The sequence below is a fragment of the Phacochoerus africanus genome, chromosome 15 (assembly GCF_016906955.1).
Source record: "Phacochoerus africanus isolate WHEZ1 chromosome 15, ROS_Pafr_v1, whole genome shotgun sequence".
Classification (NCBI taxonomy): domain Eukaryota; kingdom Metazoa; phylum Chordata; class Mammalia; order Artiodactyla; family Suidae; genus Phacochoerus; species Phacochoerus africanus.
The window spans coordinates 60,120,128-60,141,059 of NC_062558.1; the positions used below are offsets into that span (position 1 = coordinate 60,120,128).

General features: G+C 49.7%; 1 protein-coding gene across 1 annotated transcript; it reads left to right on the top strand.

Annotated features, from left to right (window-relative positions):
- The first annotated feature begins 509 nt into the window (after positions 1–509).
- On the top strand, positions 510–17,603 carry FAM89A (family with sequence similarity 89 member A). The gene is made up of 2 exons (XM_047761832.1): positions 510–813; positions 16,604–17,603. The coding sequence occupies exons 1-2, from the start codon at positions 541–543 to the stop codon at positions 16,865–16,867; spliced, it is 537 nt and encodes a 178-aa protein (XP_047617788.1). The 5' UTR covers positions 510–540; the 3' UTR covers positions 16,868–17,603.
- The last annotated feature ends 3,329 nt before the right edge of the window (positions 17,604–20,932 follow it).

Here is a 20,932-nt window from a genome sequence, read left to right on the forward strand (position 1 = left end):
GGACTGGTCTCGGAGCCCACTTTGCCGGGAAAGGGAGAGCGTGGGTGGCCTCGATCCCCACAGCAGCGCGGGCAGGTGGGGAGGGAGAATCAGGACTGGCTAAAAGTGAGCCTCAGCGCGGGGATAGGCGCATGGTGGGGCGGGGCGAGGGACGAGGAGGCGGGGTTGGAAGATAGCCAGGAAGCCGAGGTGGGCGCCGAGTGGGGGCTGGTCCGGGGCTGGTGGGGACCGGAGGCTAATGAGGAGGGGTCGGTGGTGAACTGGGCTGCTGGGTAGGGCGCAGACGCGCTGAGGGTGGTGAGGAATAGAGTGGGCGGGGCCGAAGAAGAGCCGGGGCGGTGGGGCGCACTGGGGTCGAGGGCGCAGGGCGGGGAAGCAGGGAGGGGCGTGGGCCGCGGAGGGGGCAGGGAGAAGAGGCGGGGCAGGGAAGTGGGCGGGGCGCCGCCGGGAACAGGGCGGGCCGAGGAGCCTGGCCCCCGGGTGGTGGCGGCGGCGGTGGCGGCGGTTGCGGCTGGCGGGCGCGTGGTCTGGCTGGGCGGGATGAGCGGGGCCGGGGCGGCCAGCTCCGTGCGCGGACTGCGGGTGGACGGGCTGCCCCCGCTGCCCAAGAGCCTCAGCGGGCTGCTACACTCGGCGTCGGGGGGCGGTGCGTCGGGGGGCTGGCGGCACCTGGAGCGGCTCTACGCGCAGAAGTCTCGGATCCAGGACGAGCTGAGCCGAAGTGGAGCTGGCGGCGGTGGGGCGCGGGCAACGGTGCTGCCCGCCAAGCCCCCCAACCTGGACGCCGCGCTGGCCCTGCTGCGTAAAGAGATGGTAAGCAGGGGTCCGCGGGCTGAGCGGGGGTCCTTCCCGTCCGGACTCGCCGAACTGGGAAAGTTAGCCGGAAGTGCCCGCGCCACAGCCAGTCTCAGGCTCCTTTGCCCCAGGCGTTAGCGCCGAAAGAGGGACTGTCTTTCAGCTAACCCCTTTTGCTTGTCCTCTTTGTGGCCACGACTGGACCCTCGCCCCGAGAGGGTCGTCCTCTCGAAAGGCAGCCTTTCAGAGACTTGACGCCCCTAGTACGACTCCAGCCGGCTCAGAGACCCGGGCGTCGGGAGGTGTGGCGTGGGGCTCGAGCTTGGCCTCGGGCCGGGGTCGGCTCGTCACCCTCCCCAGAGTGCAGCAGATGTCCCTGGTCTGAAAGAGGACTTAACTGCGCCCAAGGGGCGTAAGAGCTGTGTGCAATCGTATTTTCCTGCCCTGAAGAGGACAGCTTTTTGTCCGTCCGAGTGTAGACAGCGGATTGGAACAGCCCTCGCCCCCCTCCCCCGCGCCCGAGGCGGCGCTGGCAGAATCGGATTACTGCGGGCTGGCTCCGGCCCGCAGATGGTGGGGAAAGCGAACGCTCTGCCTCACCCCTCTCCGCGCGGTACTCGGATTCCCCAAGCCGCCTCGAGAAGGATGGGGAGGTGGGGCCCACCGCGTCTGGGTGAAACCCGTGAGGATTCTTCAGGTTGTGTCTGGGCCCCAAACAATGGGGCTTGGTTTTTCCCAGTCCTTGGGGAGTATGTTAGGTGTCTGAGCACCGGGACATTGTAGTGAGGGTGACGCCAAAAAGCAGGGCAAGGGCAGAGATGTGGATAGCACGGAATCTTTCTTCAGGCTTAGGCGCGCCCAGAAGAGAACAGAAAAACTTCCTCCTTCTAACTCTGCGGGGCCACCTTCTGTCTTTTTAGAATCTGCTCATTCTTTTACCTTGTGCAGGTGCTTCTCTTCTGGCACAGGTAAATACTTTATTAAGGAAACCTAATATATGAAAGCTGCTTTCCCCCCAAAAATACATTTGCTAAAGAAATTCTTATAGGAATCCTTTAAATATGCATCAAACACATTAAGATGGTTTAGAAAAATTCAGTTTATGCATTTCTTCAGGAGTGTAGCTATTCTGAAAACTTAGACTTAATTAAATCCGGGAAAACAGTCAGTCTTAACATTTTTTTAATTAATCAGCGGTTAGCTCCCCACTCTGTAGTGATTTCTATTTCTCGAGGAAAAGATTGTCTAAGCTTCTTATAGAATGACTTAAATTCCAAGCCAACCGTTTTGATTTATTAATAAACATTAATTGACACTGTCATTGCACAGCTGGTGAGGTGCATTTTAATTAGGTAAATCTACACCCAAGTGTGTTTACACATCTTAGGTGCAGCAAAAATACAGGGGTGAAATAGGAAGATTCATCTTGAGTTAAGTTACAGACTGGAACAGAAACAGGAAAACCTCAGGGCCACTCCTGTTGTGAAGCTCTCTCTGCTTTATAAACATGCTCTGGAGTCTTGCATATTACTAAGTGGTGGCTTGGGAGTAAACGTGCCCTTCCCACAAGTATTTTTCCAGGTCCCTCCTGGTACAACTGAAGCATAGCCACGGCCTTGTCATTACGCCTTGGACCAGAGCTCCCTCAGTACTTGAAGCACAAGGAAAATAAACAGCAGTCTTGGGTCTGCCTGATACTTAGCTGAGATAAAAACAAAAATATGGCTACAGGCCTTGACAAGCCCCTTTTAAGAAATGTCATGAGGTCTTAGAAGTCCTCTGGTCTTTTGGCTTTTTGAGATTTACTAACCTGGGGCAATGGGGTCAGAGTGGCCCCCTCAAACTCAGGCTCCTACTGAGGGGCCTTGTAAGATCAGAACTGGGTGTTCAGGAGTTCCTGTTGCAGCTCAGTGGGTTAGGAACCTGACTAGTATCCATGAGGATTCGGGTTTGATCCCTGGCCTCGCTCAGTGGGTTAAGGATCTGGTGTTGTCTTGACCTATGCCACAGCTCACAGATGCGGCTCAGATTCCACGTTGGCTGTGGCTGTGGCTGTGGCATAGGTCCCAGCTGCAACAGCTCCAATTCAACCCATAGCATGGACACTTCCACATGCCGCAGGTGCAGCCTGAAAAAAAAAAAAGAAAAAAGAAAACAAAGAGCTGGGTGCTCCTGCTTGAATTATCTTCCCAGTAGTTTGTGTTGATCTGTTTAATTTGAAGGTAGAATCTATACCAAGGTATGTAACTAGCATAGTGACGGCAGGATGTGATTAGTCCCTTTTTATTTTTTTAAATTTTATGACCACGCCCACTGCACATGGAAGTTCCTGGGTCAGGGATTGAATCAGAGTTCTGCTGGGACCTATGTTGCAGCCTGTGGCAATGCCGGACAGGTCTGGGATTCAACCCAAGCCTCCAAAGCAACCTGACCCTCTGTGGTCTGATTCTTAACCCACTGCACCACAGTGGGACTCCTGATTAGTCCTGTTTTAAAATGTCCTGTGCAAGCACAAAAGAGGGCCAGCTTCCAGCAGCAGTGGCTTGGAAGGTCCCCGAAGGCGATGACATCTTAACAAGGGAAAAGGGTGACAGGAGAGTAGCAGGAAAGCTGGATGGATGCATGCTCTGCTCAGAATAGCACAGCAGTGGACACTCCAACTGTGAGAGGACAGGGGCCGGGCTGGGTGGGTTGCAGAGGTCTCAAGCAGCAAAGGGAGGGGTCAGGCTGGAGAGCTGGCTTTGAGGAATTATAGGGGGAGCTGGGCTTGGGAGGGCTAGAGGTGTGCTTGGGGAGGCAAGAGCCTCCTGCAGCGTGGGGACCCCGGAATGCGACAGGAGAATCAAATGGGAGATGCTTCCCTGAAACAGAATCTGCAGGAATGGTTCATTAAATATTAGAGTCAGGGACGGTGATGAAAAGGAACCAGAGAAGACTTGAGTGTTTTTTTTTTTTTTTACAGAATATGCAGCTAAGCAAAATGATTAAAAATCACAGTCCTAGCACCTAGATACCATCACTGTTAATATTTGGGGATATCTCCTTGTAGGCACAATGTAAGTGCTTTGCTTACATCATTTTAATTTTTTAAGTTCCCACGAGATAAATACTGAAAGTCTGTATTTTCAAATATATGACTCAGAGGAGTTCCCATTGTGGCTCAGCAGGTTAAGAACATGACGTTGTCTCTGTGAGGATGTGGGTTCCATCCCTTGGCTTTGCTCAGTGGATTAAGGATCCCGAGCTGCTGCAGGCTGTGGCACCGGTCACAGATGAGGCTTGGATCTGTTGTGGCTGTGGCACAGGTCACAGATGAGGCTTGGATCTGTTGTTGCTGTGGCTGTGGCGTAGGCTGGCAGCTGCAGCTCTGATTTGACCCCTAGCCCAGGAACTTCCATATGTCGCAGGTGCAGCCATGAAAAGAAAAGAAAATATGACTCAGAATTTAAGTAGCTCACCTAAGGTGACAGATGCAGCCAGATGTGTTTGTCTCCAAGACCCAGTTTAAGCATTGCATTTTACTGCTTTGGGTGGGGGGGCACATATTGCAAGTATTTTTCAGGTCAATGTATATTATAATGTAATATAACATTATAACCGCTAGTAATCTCCTTAATGATCTGTCATGGGGAAGGTGGGGTTCATGACAACAGTAGAGGAGTCAGAAGGAGTGGTTTCTTCTGGGGGACGGTGGTTGGCCATTACATCAGTGGAAGAGTATGTTAAACATTTCAGAATGCGGGGCTAGAGGCTGGCAGAGAGGGTTTGGGCTGGAGATACCTGATTGACAAACAGTGGGGCCAGAACCTGAGGCAGCTGGTGTCCAGGGGAGCTTGTTTGGGCAGAGGCTCTGTCCCTGACTGGGGACGCCCTGCTCTGATCTAACAGTCCTGGATTCCACTCCAGGTTTCAGCCCTTCCTGTCCCCGTAACCCCCCCTCTGAAGTTCTGTGTTGCTTCGAGTTCCCTTCCCTGTCCCCTACAGGCCCATTTGAAGAGTTGTGAGGGTCACACAGATGGCTGTTGCTCTTTAGACCTGAAAAAGTGCTTTAAAACAAGAAGCTGAGACTGTTGGGGTTTTTTGTTGTTTTTTTTTCCCCCCAACATCAGAAAGTATTTTTAGATCATATTCAGCATAAGTTTACTGGGTATCTGTTAGATGTAAAGTGTTGTCGCAGGTACAGAGGTGCATAGGAGCCATGTAGGTGATAAAGAGCTTAAGCATCTGGCAGAGACAGGCATCGTACAGCAATCTGTAGCCATAGTTTAGACCACTTGTCAGTTTGCAGGACGGAAGACTCGTTAGCCATAGAGACTCAATGTGAACCAACTCTTGCCAAAGGAGGACCTTGTAGGGCTGGATGTGTGCAGAGACAGACTAGAACCAGGGTTCACGGGGAACCCAGGAAGGCCGCTGTATTCTTTCTTCTTCCCCCTCCCTCGCATTTTTATTTATTTTTTCCTACATTTTGGAATGTGACTGCCAGCGGTGTCCACGCTCCCAGTTTCAGCCATGCCTCAGGGCGTTCCAGTTTGAAAATGTGGAAGGAAGCCAGTGGGCCCAGCTTGGGGTGGGGGTGGGCTCTGGCCAGCCTGGGCCAGCCAGAGGTGACCCGTGACAGGAGGGTGTTTTACTAAGATGGTGTGATGGAGCAGGGCTGGTACTGGATAGCCAGCATACAAGGTATCTACCACCAGCCTCTTTCTGGATAAAAATACCTCGCCCTCAAGGGACCCACAGTTTGCAAGATTGTTATCTGTCTGCCGTCAGGCTAGCTTGTCTACTAGATCTCTGCTGGTGTTTCACATCCTTGCGTGAGGTTGAAGGACAGGCCTGACGGTCAGGGTCAGCAGGAACACTGGCACCCACCTTCGCTTTCTGGGTTCTGCAGAGACCACCTTCTCTAAATACATTCATTTAAAAAAAAAAGAAAGAAAAATAAAAAAATCTTTTACCAAAGTAACCTCTGCTGCAAAAATAAAAAATAAAAAAATAAAGAGCGCTCGCCCAGCAGCAGGCTGGCACACTCAAGCTTAGGTATTCAGAGTTCCCTTTGTGGCTCAGTGGTAACAAACCCAAATAGCATCCATGAGGAGGCAGGTTCGATCCCTGGCCTCACTCCATGGGTTAAGGATCCAGTGTTGCCGTCAGCTGTGGTGTAGGCCGCAGATTTGGCTCAGATCCCAAGTTGCTGTGGCTGTGGTGTAGACCGACAGTTATAGTTCCGATTAGACCCTAGCCTGGGAACTTCCTTATGCCCCAAGTGCGGCCCTATATAGCAAGCAAAAAAAAAAAAAGCTTAGATACCCAAGTCTCACAAAAGCATCCGGACCAAAAAAGAGCCTCAGACGTGGGGACAAGAGATGGTGGGGCTGCAACCCTGATGATTCTTGGGTTCTGCATCTCAGACCATCAGCAGCAGCAAGTTCTAGTAGCTTTGACTCGGAACCTCTTTGCCTCAGTTTTCCTTTTACCTTCAGACTATCCTGCAGCTATTTTGTTCTCTGTAGGAGAACTGTAGATTTCCTGAGCAGCGGTACTTTGGGTGAAGAATTTATCTGAGAAAAAGGGTTTGATTTCTGAGGGCAACAAAATGCCTTTCGCACATTTCAGTTGAGACAACTAAGTGCCTGATGAGCTTGTCCAGTGACCTGTGTCCTGGGTAACAGGCATTAGCTTGAAGAGCCCAGATCCTAGCAACGTTCAGTCCTCATCCTACACATGAAGCCAGTGTCTTAGGGAGGAGATGGGTTTGTGGTTGGAGCTCCAATCTTGAGTCATACCTATGAAATGCCATCTGGAATAAGAGCATTGGCTCCCAGTGTAGCGTTCTGGTTGAACTTCATCAGAGAAGATGGGATGGTCAGTGGCCTTTGATGCTGTCATTTTGTTTTTACTGTCTTCTCACCAGCATGGTTTATTGTGGTGTTCCCCAGAATCTCCTGTGCCACTAGCTCAAATGCATATTCCTAGGGAGTTCCCTGGTGGCTCAGTGGGTTAAGGATCTGGGGTTATCACTGCTTTGGCTCTGGTTCCATCCCCCGCCGGGGAACTTCCGGGAATTTATGCATATGGCAGGTGTGGCCAAAATGCAGATTCCTAGGCCCTTGCACCTACAGAATCTGGGAGAAGGTAGACTCTGTTTGTTTTTTGTTTTTTGGGTTTTTTTTAGGGCCGCACCCACAGCGTATGGAGGTTCCCAGGCTAAGGGTCGAATTGGAGCTACAGCTTTCCGGCCTACACCACAGCCACAGCAACGTGGGATCCAAGGCAAGTCTGCAACCTACACCACAGCTCATGGCATTGCCAGATCCTTAACCCACTGAGTGAGGCCAGGAATCGAACCTGCAACCTCATGGTTCTTAGAATCGTTTTCGCTGTGCCACGACGGGAACTCCAGACTCTGTGTTTTTGTTTTTGTTTTTGGGGGGTTTTTTGGTTTGTTTTTGTCTTTTCTAGGGCCACACCTGCAGCATATGGAGGTTCCCAGGCCAGGGGTCCACTCAGAGCTGCAGCCACTGGCCTGCGCCAGAACCACAGCAACGTAGGATCCAAGCCTCATCTGCGACTTACACCACAGATCACGGCAATGCTGGATTCTTAACCCACTGAGCGAGGCCAGTGATCAAACCCGAAACTTCATGGTTCCTAGTTGGAATTGTTTCTGCTGTGCCATGATGGGAACTCCAGAGTCTGCATTTTTAACAACTTCTTTGGGAAGCTCATGAACCAGGCATCAAGAGCGTGAATTGTATTATTAAATTATGTAATATAATTTAGGAAGCCACTTAACTATGTTAGACTATAGGTCCCCTGTTGGGAAAATGAGAATCAAATGCTGTAAAGGATCTTTTTGGCTATAGCAGTGTAATTCTTTTTCCCTCATGTTTTTATGGGTCTTGACTATGCCCTCAGAAGAAGTTTGCTCTGTCGTAAATGTGGGTACAGGTGCAGAGCCTACGTGAACCCAAGGGAGCCTTGCACAGCTATATCTGCTGGCTGTAAATCCACTTAATGCAAAACAGCGGCAGCAGAAAAGGAAGACAGGCGTAGGTTGCTATTCTTAGACTCCGTTGATCAAAAATATGGCTGTCTACACTAGTTCTTAAAGCTTTTAGGTCCTAATTACCCTGTACGATACTTGTCTCCATCCCAGAATCCATCCAATAAAAGCAAAAACAAAGGCTATACAATAGTGTGTGCACGTGAAAGCACACCTGTGTCTGTGGCATCATTTGTCTGGTTTCATTCATTTCGGAGGTTGTCTCAGAGATCATACGTAATAGTTGTATGATTTGAGGATGTAAAAGATTGAAAGATATTTTTTCACACCACTGTAAACTTTTTTCTATTCCTGTGTCTTCCTGTAGCAATCAGAAATTCCTCACTCAAGTGTCTCGAACAGCACAGCGCTTCTGCTTTTCCTCCACCTTTTGGTTACAGGCATTTGTCTGTTAGGAGTGACTGTAGGAGTTCCCGTTGTGGCTCGGTGAAAATGAACCCACTGGTATCCGTGAGGACACAGGTTCAATCCCTGGCCTTACTCAGTGGGTTAAGGAGGGTTAAGGATCCGGCATTGCCATGAGCTGTGGTGTGGGTCCCAGACGCGGCTCAGATCCTACATTGCTGTGGCTGTGGCGTAGGCCAGCAGCTACAGTTCTGATTGGACCCCTAGCCTGGGAACCTCCATATGCTAACCTCCTAAAAAGACAAAAAACCAAACCAAAACAAAAACAACCCAGTATGTATATACATTTGTGTATGTGGTAAGGTAGCTGAAAAACAAATTGGATACACATAGTGTCTTGAGGGGCACATGCTAAAACAGCTAGAAGTGGATATCTTTAGAAGAGTGGTTCTTAAAGTATGGTCTGAGGACATCTAGGGGTCCCCAGATCCTTTGAGGGTCCATAATTATGTGGCGGTCATATGGACAAATGTGATTTTTCAAATAGTACCTAAGGAAATCTGGAGGGTTTCAGAGCCATTCAGAGTGCAAGCCTGATGGGTTTTGATATAACCAGTGTGAAAGCTCCTTGGCATGGTTTTCAAATTCCACACTGCAGCCAGCTTAAGGTTAGTGTCAGAGAAGAATCACCACAATTACTGGTAAAATACTCCTCTTTTTCCCAATTGCGTTATCTGTGTGAGGCCAGGTTGACTTCAACCAAAAAAGCAGGTTACAAAGGGTCAAGTGTAGAAGCAGATAAGCCAAACACAGAAAAGATTTACAAAATGTCCTTGATAAAAATGTTATTTATGTTAACATGTTATTTATGCTAACAGGTAGTATTTGTGAATGGATTCATATATTAGAGTGTCTCAGTTTTAATTTCTAACAAGGTGACTGACTATTGATAGGTATAACCCACATAAACAAGAGCTCTCTGGGACCCTCTGTAATTTTAGGAGTATAAAAGGGTCCTGCAACCAAGACATTTGAAGATTGCTGCTTTATTTATTTATTTTTGTCTTTTTGTCTTTTCTAGGGCTGCTCCCGTGGCATATGGAGGTTCCCAGGCTAGGGGTCTAATCAGAGCTGTAGCCACTGGCCTATGCTAGAGCCACAGCAACTCGGGATCCAAGATGCATCTGCAGCCTACACCACAGCTCACAGCAATGCTGGATCCTTAACCCACTGAGCAAGGCCTGGGATCGAACCTGCAACCTCATGGTTCCTCGTTGGAATCGTTAACCACTGAGACATGATGGGAACTCCTTTGGGGTTTTTTGTTTGTTTGTTTGTTTTAGATTGCTGCTTTAGAACATGAAATTAGGGAAGGCTGTTTTGTATAATTGTGAGCCATTGAATTTTTTTTTTTTTTTCTTTTTAGGGCCCCACTTTTGGCACATGGAGGTTCCCAGGCTAGGGGTCCAATCAGAGCTACAGCTGCCAGCCACAGGCATAGCCACAGCAATGCAGAATCTGAGCCGCGTCTGCAACCTACACCATAGCTCATGGCAACGTCAGATCTTTAACCCACTGAGCCAGGCCAGGGATTGAACCCACAACCTCACGGCTCCTAGTGGGGTTCATTTCCGCTGAGCCATGATGGGAATTCCACCATTGAATTCTTAATACAGTTAGACTGTTTCATTTTGGTAGTCAGGGAAAAAAGTAAAGGAATGTGTAAAGGCATTTCTTAGAAGGGTCAATCGCTTTTCTTCATCTCTGCCTAGGACAGAATGGGAGGAAATGGGCTTACTTGGTAGCACCATTAGTTTAGATAAACAAGATTGTCCTCATGGGAACTGCTGAGTTGCAGAATAGGGCCCATCCATCACTATGGATACTGTCAGTTGTAAGCAGAACAGTCAACTAACTGCCTTTCCTAGCTGGGGGATTTGTGGGAGCATGTAGGAGTGGGCGGGGCTGAGAGTCTGGCTTAATCCTGGGCGCAGTCATGCACCCTGGTCTGTTTCCTGTCTGAATCACTGTCAGCTTGGTGGGGCTACACGTTAGCAGCAGATGAGGCTGACCGGGAGATGAGTAGCACCACTGCTATTCCAACCAGGGGAGGAGCCGTGTGATGGGTGGGAAGCTGGGTTCGTGAGCCTGGGTCCCACCCAGCTCACTGGGAGCCCAGGGTCCTGCAGGGGCACGTGTCCAGCTCCAGCAGCTGAGTTAACCACCCTTTCTCCGCTAGATCCACACTGATGAAGCCTTTCTCTCTGATTCTCTTTTTCGAAATGGTATGCAGGTCTGCATCCTCCTGTCAGCACATCCTTTATTCAGAAATCAGGTTAGAATCCCTTAGGTCACAGCTTGCTTTATTACATTCTGTTCCTGCGGATGCATGCTAGACACCCTGATTCAATTGAAGGCATTTACCAAGACTTGTCTATGGTACATTCACAAGCCATTCGTCCTATATGCTTATTCATTCATTACATTTTAAAAAGGTGGCTCAGCAGATAAAGGACCCAGCACTGTCACTGCAGTGGCTCGGGTCACTGCTATGGCACAGGTCCGATCCCTGGCCTGGGAACCTGCATATGCCATGGGCATGGCCAAAACCAACCAACCAACTAGAAACAAACCTAAAAAATAAAAAGATAACTTGAAAAGCTCTCTCCTCGTGAGTTAATATGTAGTCATAATAGAAAATCTGGAAAATTCAGGAAAGCCCCAAATAAAAGTCACCTATGATCTCAGCAGCTTGCTACACCGCAGCTGGCATCGTGGCATCTTCCAGTGTTGTCTGCACTGGCTGATGTGCAGGCTGATGGTCAAGGTGCTGGAGCCCTCTGACCTGATTTCGGCTTCCTCTCTGCTCTGAGTCAAAGGCCTTCCTCCTCAGTGCCTCATTTTTCTCATCGTAACAGAAACAACACCTACAGCCTCAGAAAAGGATGAGGATGACCTGTCTGTGTACAGCTGAGATTGTCTTCTTCACAGTCAGTCTCTGGAAATGAACTGGTTAGCTAGTTAAAAGTCAGGCAGAGTTTTAAGAGTAACATGCTTGCTGGGGGAAAAAATTAAGTAGTATGACAGGATGTAAATATCCCTTTCAACCTTGCAGAAGTAAATTCTGCTAGCAGACATTTCCTTTTTCAGTCAAGAGCTTGCAGAGTTCCTACTGTGGCACATGTGGCTGCAGAGGTTTGGGTCTCTGCAGAGGTGTGGGTTCCATCCCCAGCCTGGTGCAGCAGGTTTAAGGATCCAGCGTTGCTGTAGCTGTGGCTCAGATTCAATCCCTAGGAACTTCTCTATGCCATGGGTGTGGCCATTAAAAAAAAAACCAAAAAAACCTTGCATGTCAATGTGCACATATGTGCAGAGTGAAATCACCCTAAACACACTATTCTGTACCTTGAAATTTTATGCCTAACGTTGTGCATTGCTCAGGGTCCTACTCTAGTACTTAGAGAGCTCTTCCTTATTTTAAATGACTGGCTGGTTTTTATTGTATGACCTATAATATAATTTTTTTTTTTTTTGCGCCTCACCTTTGGCATGTGGAAGGTTCCAGGCAAGGGACTGAACCCATGCCAAAGCAGTAACCCGAGTGACAGCTGGATCCTTTAACAACTAGGCCACCAAGGGACTCCTATAACAATTTTTTAAGTCAAGTTTCTGTTATCCATTATGTTTTGATCTAAACTTTCATATGACAGATTTTTTTTTCCTGCATCTCGTTCCTATATTTGGGGTCGCCTGTAATATGTGTATTTCCTGATTCAATAGCTTAACTTTGGATCCATATATTTCCCCCCCCCACCCCCGCCTCATGTGAGATGGGATATTTTTCTTTCTTTCCCCCTCCCTTCCTTCCTTCCCCCCTCCCTCCTTTCCTTCCTTTCTTCTTTCTTTCTTTTTCGACCATGCCCAGTATATGAGGAAGTTCCCTGGGCCAGAAATTGAACCTGAAACACAGGAGTGACGTAATCAGATCCTTAACCTACTGCACCACCAGCAAACTCGGAGGTGGGTGTTTTTCATCTTAGGTGGGAGGAGTTGCAGTGATGGGGGATAGTATACTGGTGAGGGAGGGAGGGGTTCATTCAGAGTGACCTGCAGTATGACTACTGGGACTAAGACGACCCTTGCCGGCCCTAGACCTGCTCCCTCCCAGCTCCACCCACAGACCCTGCCCAGGCTCTTGTATGGAGCTGGGTACAAATAAGACCATTTTTCTGTATGTTTGTTTTGTTTTCTACTCATTGCTGTATTTTGGCAAGAAGTTGCTTCTGTGTCTCTTAATCTCACATGAATTGCTCCAACTTTTGTTTTTCGTTTCTTAAATGAAACAGGCTATTTTTCTTAAATGTGATTTTTTTTTTTTTTTTACTGCTAAACCCCGCAACTTTTCTTGATGCTTTGTATTCAGTAAATTACAGCAAAATTTCCCAGTAAAGTGTTCTTTTGTCTTCTAAGCCTTGTATCCTGATGGTAATGTTTCTATTGTAATCTAGAAGTCAGAAGAATTTCCCCCCCAGCAGCACCCCTCTGAGGTAGTCAGGAACTCGGTGACCTGAAGCCCAGCTGGGAACCACCTGAAGCCCAGCTGGGAACCACCGCCCTGTCTGGGGTGTATTCCTGAGGCTAGCCTATTGTGAATTTTTTTTGAAACCCTTTGGAGGGTGGTTTAGGTTTGCTGGGCCCCATTGTTGGAGATGCTGGGGCTTGGTGAGCCACCTGTGTGTGGAGCAGGTGGAGCAGGGAGCTCTGTTTGTGGGAAAAGTTCAGGAAGGAAGCAGGAAGCCTGAGCAGAGAGAGGAAGGAATCATGCTAGCAGTTTAAAGTGGTGGAAACAAGTGAATTGTTCTCAGTCGTCTTGGAGGTCTAGAATAAGGGGTGACAAATCACAGGGCCTTAGAATTCTGCACTTTTCGTTATTTTTGTTAAGGGCGGCACCTGTGGCGTATGGAGGTTCCCAGGCTAGGGGTGCAATCAGAGCTGTAGCTGCTGGCCTGTGCCACATACACAACAACACAGGATCTGAGCCGCGTCTGTGACCCACACCACAGTTCATGGATCCTTAACCCACTGAGCAAGGCCAGGGATCAAACCCGCATCCTCATGGATAGTGGTCAAGTCCTTAACCCGCCAAGCCACAACAGAAACTCCTATATTTTTCTTAAATGAGCCTTTCTGTATTTTTCAACTGTGCTTTCAAAAAAAGAGCTGTCTTTTCTGAATGCAGCTGTGAATCAGGAGATCTCCTGTCTTCTAGGGACATGTGGGGACATATCCCTAATGTGCAGGCTTCTCCTGCTTGTAGAATGGGGGCAGTGGTGAGGGTCATGGTGTGTCCCCCCAGTTTTTTCTCTGGAAGGATGAGACGTTTTTGTTTATAGGTGATCCAGTCAAGTCCTAAAATCCCTGCAGTTTCATTCTCTTGGCTCGTCCTTCTCTCTCCTTCCCAGGCCCCCAGACCCTCAACCTCCCGTGTTGAGAGCCTGCGGGGCAGGCAGCCGACTCTGTAATGAGCACTCCTGCCAGGCAAGAAGTGATGACCTGTCGGGAACCACGTGGTCGGCAGCTTTTCTCAGGGGCACCTCGGGGTGCTCTGGGCCCACGGGCTGCCTGTGGGGTGGAGCCGTGGGCCTGCAGGTCCCAGCACCCCCTCAGGGCCAGGCCACTTCCGCAGCAGGGGACCTCTGGAGCGCATCGTACGAGTCTGCGGCAAGGCGCTGACCCTCCGCTGACCAGGATCTGAGTGTTTCCTGTGCAGGGTCCTTCGCTGCTTGCGGAGGGATCCGGAGAGGGGTTGGGTCCCTGCGTTCGGAGGACTGCGTGTGTGTCTAGCACGAGGCAGAGAATGATGAATGCCGAGAGACGGCAGAGGAGACGAGGGACAGCGAGCAACCCTGGTGGCTGCGCCCATCGAAGTCTCAAGAGTGGGCGAGAAGCTGGTGCTAGGCCGGGCGAGAGAGGAGGCCTTGACCGATGCAGCGAGACAGCTGGGGGGACACGGGCCCAAGGGACTCCACGCATGCTGATCAGTGCGTGAGGCGCAGGAGAGAAGAGATTCAGACCAGGTTGTGGGGGGCTGCCTAGGGCTTTTCATCGTCCCTCTAGAAGATCCAAGTGAAAATGTGGAAACAAGCACAGCTGAGGGAGAGGTGTCTGGCTGGGAAGCTGCATTGTAGGTAGGACAGAGCTCAAGTCTTCCTCGCCCCATCTGGAGATTTGCTGGTGAGCAGAGAGGAAGTTGAAGGTAGTGCCTGAGGAAGGAGGTCCTGAGAGGCGGGGAGGGGCCTGTGTGTGTGTTTAAATCCCTATTTGGGGACTAATTTGTTCTTCCCAATGCTTGGCATAGGTTGGCCTGTGCAACAGGCCTATGCGGGGCAGTGCTGTGTTCCTGAGCAGCGCACACCTGGTTTCTAGCTTACCTTTGCCTATTTCTAGGCACATTGAGGGCAGGGGCCTGCACAAAGCCATTGAAGGGGCAGATCTGGGCCTGGAGGCCATGCCCCCTGCTTGTGGCCCAGTCTCTTCCTAGGAGCAGCATTTTTAGGAAGCTGTAGTTCAGAAGGAGTTCTAGGGTAATGGGGAATCTCCAGCAGCAACAGGACCTGCCTCTGCATTCGGAAATCATCCTAGAGTGTCTTAGTTAACATGCTAGGTTGGAGAGAGTCAGCTTTGAAGGTGCTTTAATGTGGTCGACAGTTGGAAGAGAGACCTGGAACCTAACACCCAGTCTTGTTACCAGGTGGACCTTTCTTACTGGACCCTGGCTTGTCTTGTGTGGAAAATCTCACCTCTGGGTAATTTTAAGGACCGAGTCCCCTGACATGCTCTGCACTTTCCTAGGTGCTCATTGCCCGGCGTCTTGAGTGTTCTTTGCCTAGTGCTTGGTTCACAGAGGGTATTTGATTCCTATTTATTAAAATGATTGAGGAGCTCCTGTTGTGGCTCAGTGGGTTAAGAACCCAACTAGTATCCATGAGGATGCGGGTTTGATTCCTGGCCTCACTCTCTGCATTAAGGATCTGGCACTGCCACAGCTGTGGTGTAGATCACAGATGTGGCTTGGATCTGGTATTGCTGTGGCTGTCGCATAGGCCAGCAGCTGCAGCTCTGATTCTGCCTCTAGCCTGGAAACTTCCATATGCCATGGGTGCAGCCAGAAAGAAAAGAAGAAGAAAGAAAACGGTTGATATTTCATTGAATTCTCCCCATCGGAGCAATTATCCCATTTTGTCATCACCCAGGGCATAGAGATGATAAATAACTTGCACAGTGACATCTTGCGTAGCTTTTCCCCTTGCCACTCAGTGAGGTCTGCCATCCAGCAGCCTTGCTCAGCGTCCCTGTCGTCAGTGGCCCCAGGCCTGCTGAGTCAGAATCTGCTGGCTTAACAAGATCCCCAAGTGGTTCTCAGGCACAACAAAGTGTAGACATGCTGGTCTAGGCTTCATTTCTAAATGGATTAACCCTTCTTTCTTTGGGATTGATGGAAATGATGCCTTTCCTTTCCTGACTGTGCTCCTTATTTGGGGGAGGGGGAGGGGTGCACTTGCATATACACAAGTTCCAGGACCAGGGATGGAACCCAAGCCACAGCAGTGACAAGGCCAAGTCTTTAACCTACTGCACCATCAGGGAACTCCCTGACTGTGCTCTTTTTCTTGGGAGGGGCCCCAGGGAAGGGAGGGCCTCGGATAAACCAATCTGTGACTTTTCAATGTTCTTTGTTCTGTCACCTCCCGTGAAAATAGTTCCCTGGAGAATCTGTCAAGGACCTGTGTCTCCATAGCATATTCAGTTGCTCACTGAGGGGTGAGCTATCCCACACCCATCTCAGGAGGAAAAGGAGTCTGACCATATGTGTCCTGGTGACTGAGCGGGCAAGAGGGTGGGTCTCCCAGGGGGCAGTGTGTGGCCCTGAACGGTGAGCCGTGGGGGCCTGGCAAGGGGACCCTGTTGCCCCAGGGCGTGGAGAATGAACAGCCTGGCAAGGCAGCACATGTGGGTTTTATCTGAATCTGATCATGGCAAGAGGAAACGACGCTCTTGTATCTTGGCATCCAAACTGGAGCCAGCTGGGGTTTCCAGAACGTGCAGTGCTGTTACTCTGCAGGGTGTGCCAGAGGGCTCAGGACATCCTGCAGGCTGGGGCCCGCTGCCCGGCAGATGTGAACCTCCCTAGACGCTCTGAGTCATGTCTGAGGTGTGGGCGTCACATCATGAAGGTTTACCCTCAAACCGGGAACCCAGAGCACTCGAGGGATGCTCTGTGTCGCTGGTGGCGTGGGAGGAACGTGCTGCCACAAGCAGATTGCCGGCTGAGGGTGCCACTGAAATGCAACTCCAGCACTGACTTCTCGGTTTTTGTACCTCCCCGCCCCCTCCCTCAAGGTCGGCCTCCGACAGCTGGACATGTCCTTGCTCTGCCAGCTGTACAGCCTCTACGAGTCCATCCAGGAGTACAAGGGAGCGTGCCAGGCAGCGTGCAGCCCGGATGGCACTTATGCTCTGGAGAACGGCTTCTTCGAGGAGGAGGAGGAGTATTTCCAGGAGCAGGACCACCTCCAAGACAGCAGGGAGCGAGGCCCCCCGAGGGACTTGCCTCTGCCCGTGTCCCCAATCCCCAGCAGAGACTGGGTTCTGGGGTCCCTCTAGAGGACCCAGGAGGGGCGTGTGCTGCTCCTCAGCCGTGGGCAGCCCCGGCCTGTGGACCAGCGCTGCCAGTTCAGTCTGCAGGTGGGATCTGCGTGGACACTGGGCAGCCAGTTTCTGCTTAGGTGATCTAGAGGCGCTCAGTAACCTCACATCCTGGCCCACGGCACGCAGCCAGGGGTTTACCCCTAAAAGCATCACCTGAATGGTCCCTGAAGAAAACCCTCAAGGATGTTTTGTGCAAAATGAGACAACTTGCGTGTAGCGGTGACTTTCTTCCAGATTGGGTTCGCCTCCAGTTTGCAGTGTATTAGAGCTGATACTCCCCTGCTCCCTTCCTCGGTACGTTCTGCAGCCTTTCTTGCTGTCTCCTGAGCTTGGAAGCCTCTTGGTTGAGCCTTGTTTCTTTGTACGCTGCGTTACTCATTGTCCAGGTGACTCAGTACAAGCTTTGTACTGAAATAGTGAACATTTTAGGTCACATCCATCGAGAGGACTGCATCTCCTAACCTGTCAAAAGAATCTGTATCATCCTTCCTCCATCAGGTGGAGGAGGAAGGAAGAGAGTACAGAGAAAAACTGGGGCAAGTTAATGTTTTGTATCCTTCACTGTAAGGTGGTGAATGTTTTTGTTTAAAGATTGCGAATGTACACTAGCTGTTAGAAAGCAAACTCTTCCACTCAAAACAGTGGTCACCTTAAGCCTTACTATATTTATTAAAGTCTTTTATGAACGTTTTACACTTTGTAGGTTAAAAATGAGGATAAAAGATATATTCTGCTTGTGGTTGTGTATTATTTTGTTCTGAATTAAGAATCATCAACTTTTAGACTTCCCTGGTGGCTCAGTGGGTTAAGGATCTGGCCTTGTCACTGATGTCATGTGGGTTCGAACCCTGGCCTGGGAACTGCCACATGCCTCGGGTTTGGCCACAAAAAAAAGGGCATCAACTTTCATAATGCATTGAATCCAGTCAACTCCTGAAAGAAAGTTACAGGTTGGAGTTCCCACTGTGGAGCACCAGAAACGAATCTGACTAGGAACCATGAGGTTTCGGGTTCGATCCTTGGCCTCGCTCAGTGGGTTAAGGATCCGGCATTGCCATGAGCTGGGGTGTAGGTCGAAGACCTGGCTCAGATCCTGTGTTGCTGTGGCTGTGGTGTAGGCCGGCAGCTGTACCTCTGATTAGACCCCTGGCCTGGGAACCTCCATATACCACAAGTGCAGCCCTAAAAAGACAGAAGATAAAAAAAAAAGTTACAGGTTGTTTTCTTGACGTTAAGATTTTGAAAGAAGCTTTTTTGCTCTGGTGGCTCATTCTTGGAGGTTTTGGAGTTGGAGTGATCAGGAGATCACCACATACAGGTAGGTCTCAGCACTGTTCAGTCATGGAATACTCTGGACCCATTGCTCTTCCTTCTTCTGCTTTTAGCACCTCTGGGGTCAGAGAAGGAAATAAATTTACCATGTAAACAGCCCAGTGTCAGGAACTGAGGTGAGGTGCGCAGAAGGAAGAGCATTCCCGCTCATTTCCCAGATTGGAAGCAGTCATTAAAATGAGGGCAGTGAATTGCCTTCAGCATGTAACACAAGTGGTGGGCACTAGAAAACTGAAAATGATAAAACTCGGTGAGGTCTGGTTATCTCCTGCAACCTCTTCCTTTGAGGTTAACAATGAGTTGAACCTGAGATCAGCTCTTTTTAACTCTGACCACGATAGAATCACCAGGGGAGCTTTTATTATTTATTTTTATTTTTTCATTTTAGGGCTGCACCTGTGGCATATGGGAGTTCCTGGGCTGTAGAATTGGAGCTGCAGCTGCCAGCCTACACCACGGCCACAGCAACACAGGATCGGAGCCACATCTGTGGCCTACACCCCAGCTTGAGGCAACAGCAGATCGTTAACCCACTGAGCGAGGCCAGGAGGCCAGGGATCGAATCCGCTTCCTCATGGATACTGGTCGGGTTTGTTACCCCTGAGCAACGATGGGAACTACCTAGGGAGCGTTTAGAACAATATTGAGCCTGGCTCAAGACCTGCCAGCCTCATTCTGATGTAATTAGGAGTGGGACCTGGGCTTCTGTAGGGTTCTAGAAATCCCCCAAGTGATATGCCACCAAAAACGTAATGCAGAACCTCACCCACCCACCCCCACCCCCTCAGCCTTGCACTTGGCAAGATGCTCCCATGGCCCTCCTGACGTCAGCTGTATGTCATCCCAGGGGCAACGCTGCTGCTCTGAGAAGGACCAAGGTGCTTAGAGCAGCAAGCCCCAGACCAGGGTCGGGAGCCCTGGTCCTGACAGTGAAGATTGCAGGGCTGGTTCCAGCTCGGGCAGCCCGCTAATGGAGAATGCCTGAGTTCCCTGCCTCTGGATTCTTCTGGAACCATAGACATTCCTGGTGCCTGCGAGTTTCTGGGCACTCATCACTGCGGGGCTAGCTGTCGAGAGTTAGAAGTAGAGGAGCTCCCTGGTGGCCTGGTGGTTTAGGACGCAGCGTTATCACTGCTGTTGCCTCACCTGGGAACTTCTGTATGGTGTGGGCACCCCCAAAAAAGAGAATGAATCGAGGTAAGCAAGGCACCTCTCTCTTCCTGTCAGTAACACAGTCTCACCCTGTAGCAAAGTGGTGTATACATATAAGCCACTGCATTGTTTGTTTATTAGTTTTTTCCCTTTTCAGCTGCACCCACAGCATATGGAAGTTCCTGGGCCAGGGATAGAATCTGAGCCAGAGCTGCAACAGCTGTGGCAACACAGGATCCTTAACCCACTGTGCTGGGCCCAGGATCAAACCAGTGCCACCAGAGACAAGCCAGATCATTAACCCACTGCACCACAGAGGGAACTCCCACCAGGATTTTTACTCCATTTACTCCACAATATATAAAAATCACTCAAACTATCTTTTACTCCAGATAGAGTGTTACTCCTGTAAATACAGCTTGGCAAGAAATATTAAATTTCCCTTTTTTCCCCTTTTTTTCAAGGCTGCACCTGAGGCATATGGAAGTTTCCAGGCTAGGGGTCGAATCGGAGCCAATGTTTTCTAATATACCCTTCTTATAAAAGTTCCACAGATGGTTAGAAAACAAATTCAGCTGGTGTCTTTTTTTGCTACCTGGCATAAATCATTATCTGTACGTTCAGAGTGGGTCTGTCTTGTTCACTCTTTCTATTTGTTCCTGCCTGTGCTAGCAGTATATGTAAGTTCCCAAGCCAGGGACTGAACCTGAGCCACTGCAATAACAATGCCGGATCCTTAACCCACTGTGCCACAAGGGAACTCCTTACCCACTCTGGACCAGTGGCCAACAGAGAAACAGATGATAAGACAATCCAGCATTACCTGATGAAAGCTGAAGGAATTGTGAACACCTTAGTAAGGCAATGTCCTACACAGTAAAGAAAAGCATCTTTAGTTTTCCAAGGCGTGTGTGCAGTGAACCCAAAATTGCCAATAATTTAAGTCTGCAATTCACAAATGATACATTTCCTCTTACATCCTAGTGGAATTCATGGCTAACCCACCTGACTCCTTTCATTTCTCTGTAACCCAGGGCGATGTCTTTCAGTCAATTAACATTTATTTAGCATTTCTCTGGATTACTTTGGTCCAGGCGCTAAGAATGTGGATGAGTAACATGAAGAGCCTCTTTCCACAGAGAGCCCAGCACACGATGTCAAGTATGACAGTGTGTGTGTGTGTGGGGGGGGGTTTCGTGAGCCCCTGAGTCCTAGAAGACTTAACAGCTACTTGGATGCAGGATAATATCTCAGCTGGCTTTGGTTCAATAAGTTCTTGAAGAAGGTCTGAAACAGTCTAGAAACAATAGTGCAGCCTTGGGGCAGAGTCCTGGTTCCTCTCCAGGAATATACATAACAATACCTTTGAGTTCTTCCGCAGAACTAAGGTCCCCACCCAGGTGGAGGGTGGCAACTTCCAGCTGAGCTCAAGATTCCTGGAGCACTGCCCTATGACCTCACCACCAACCAATCAGAAGAAAGCAACAACCTTGCAGCCACCCCACATTTTGCCTATAAAAACTTCTTCCCCCATAG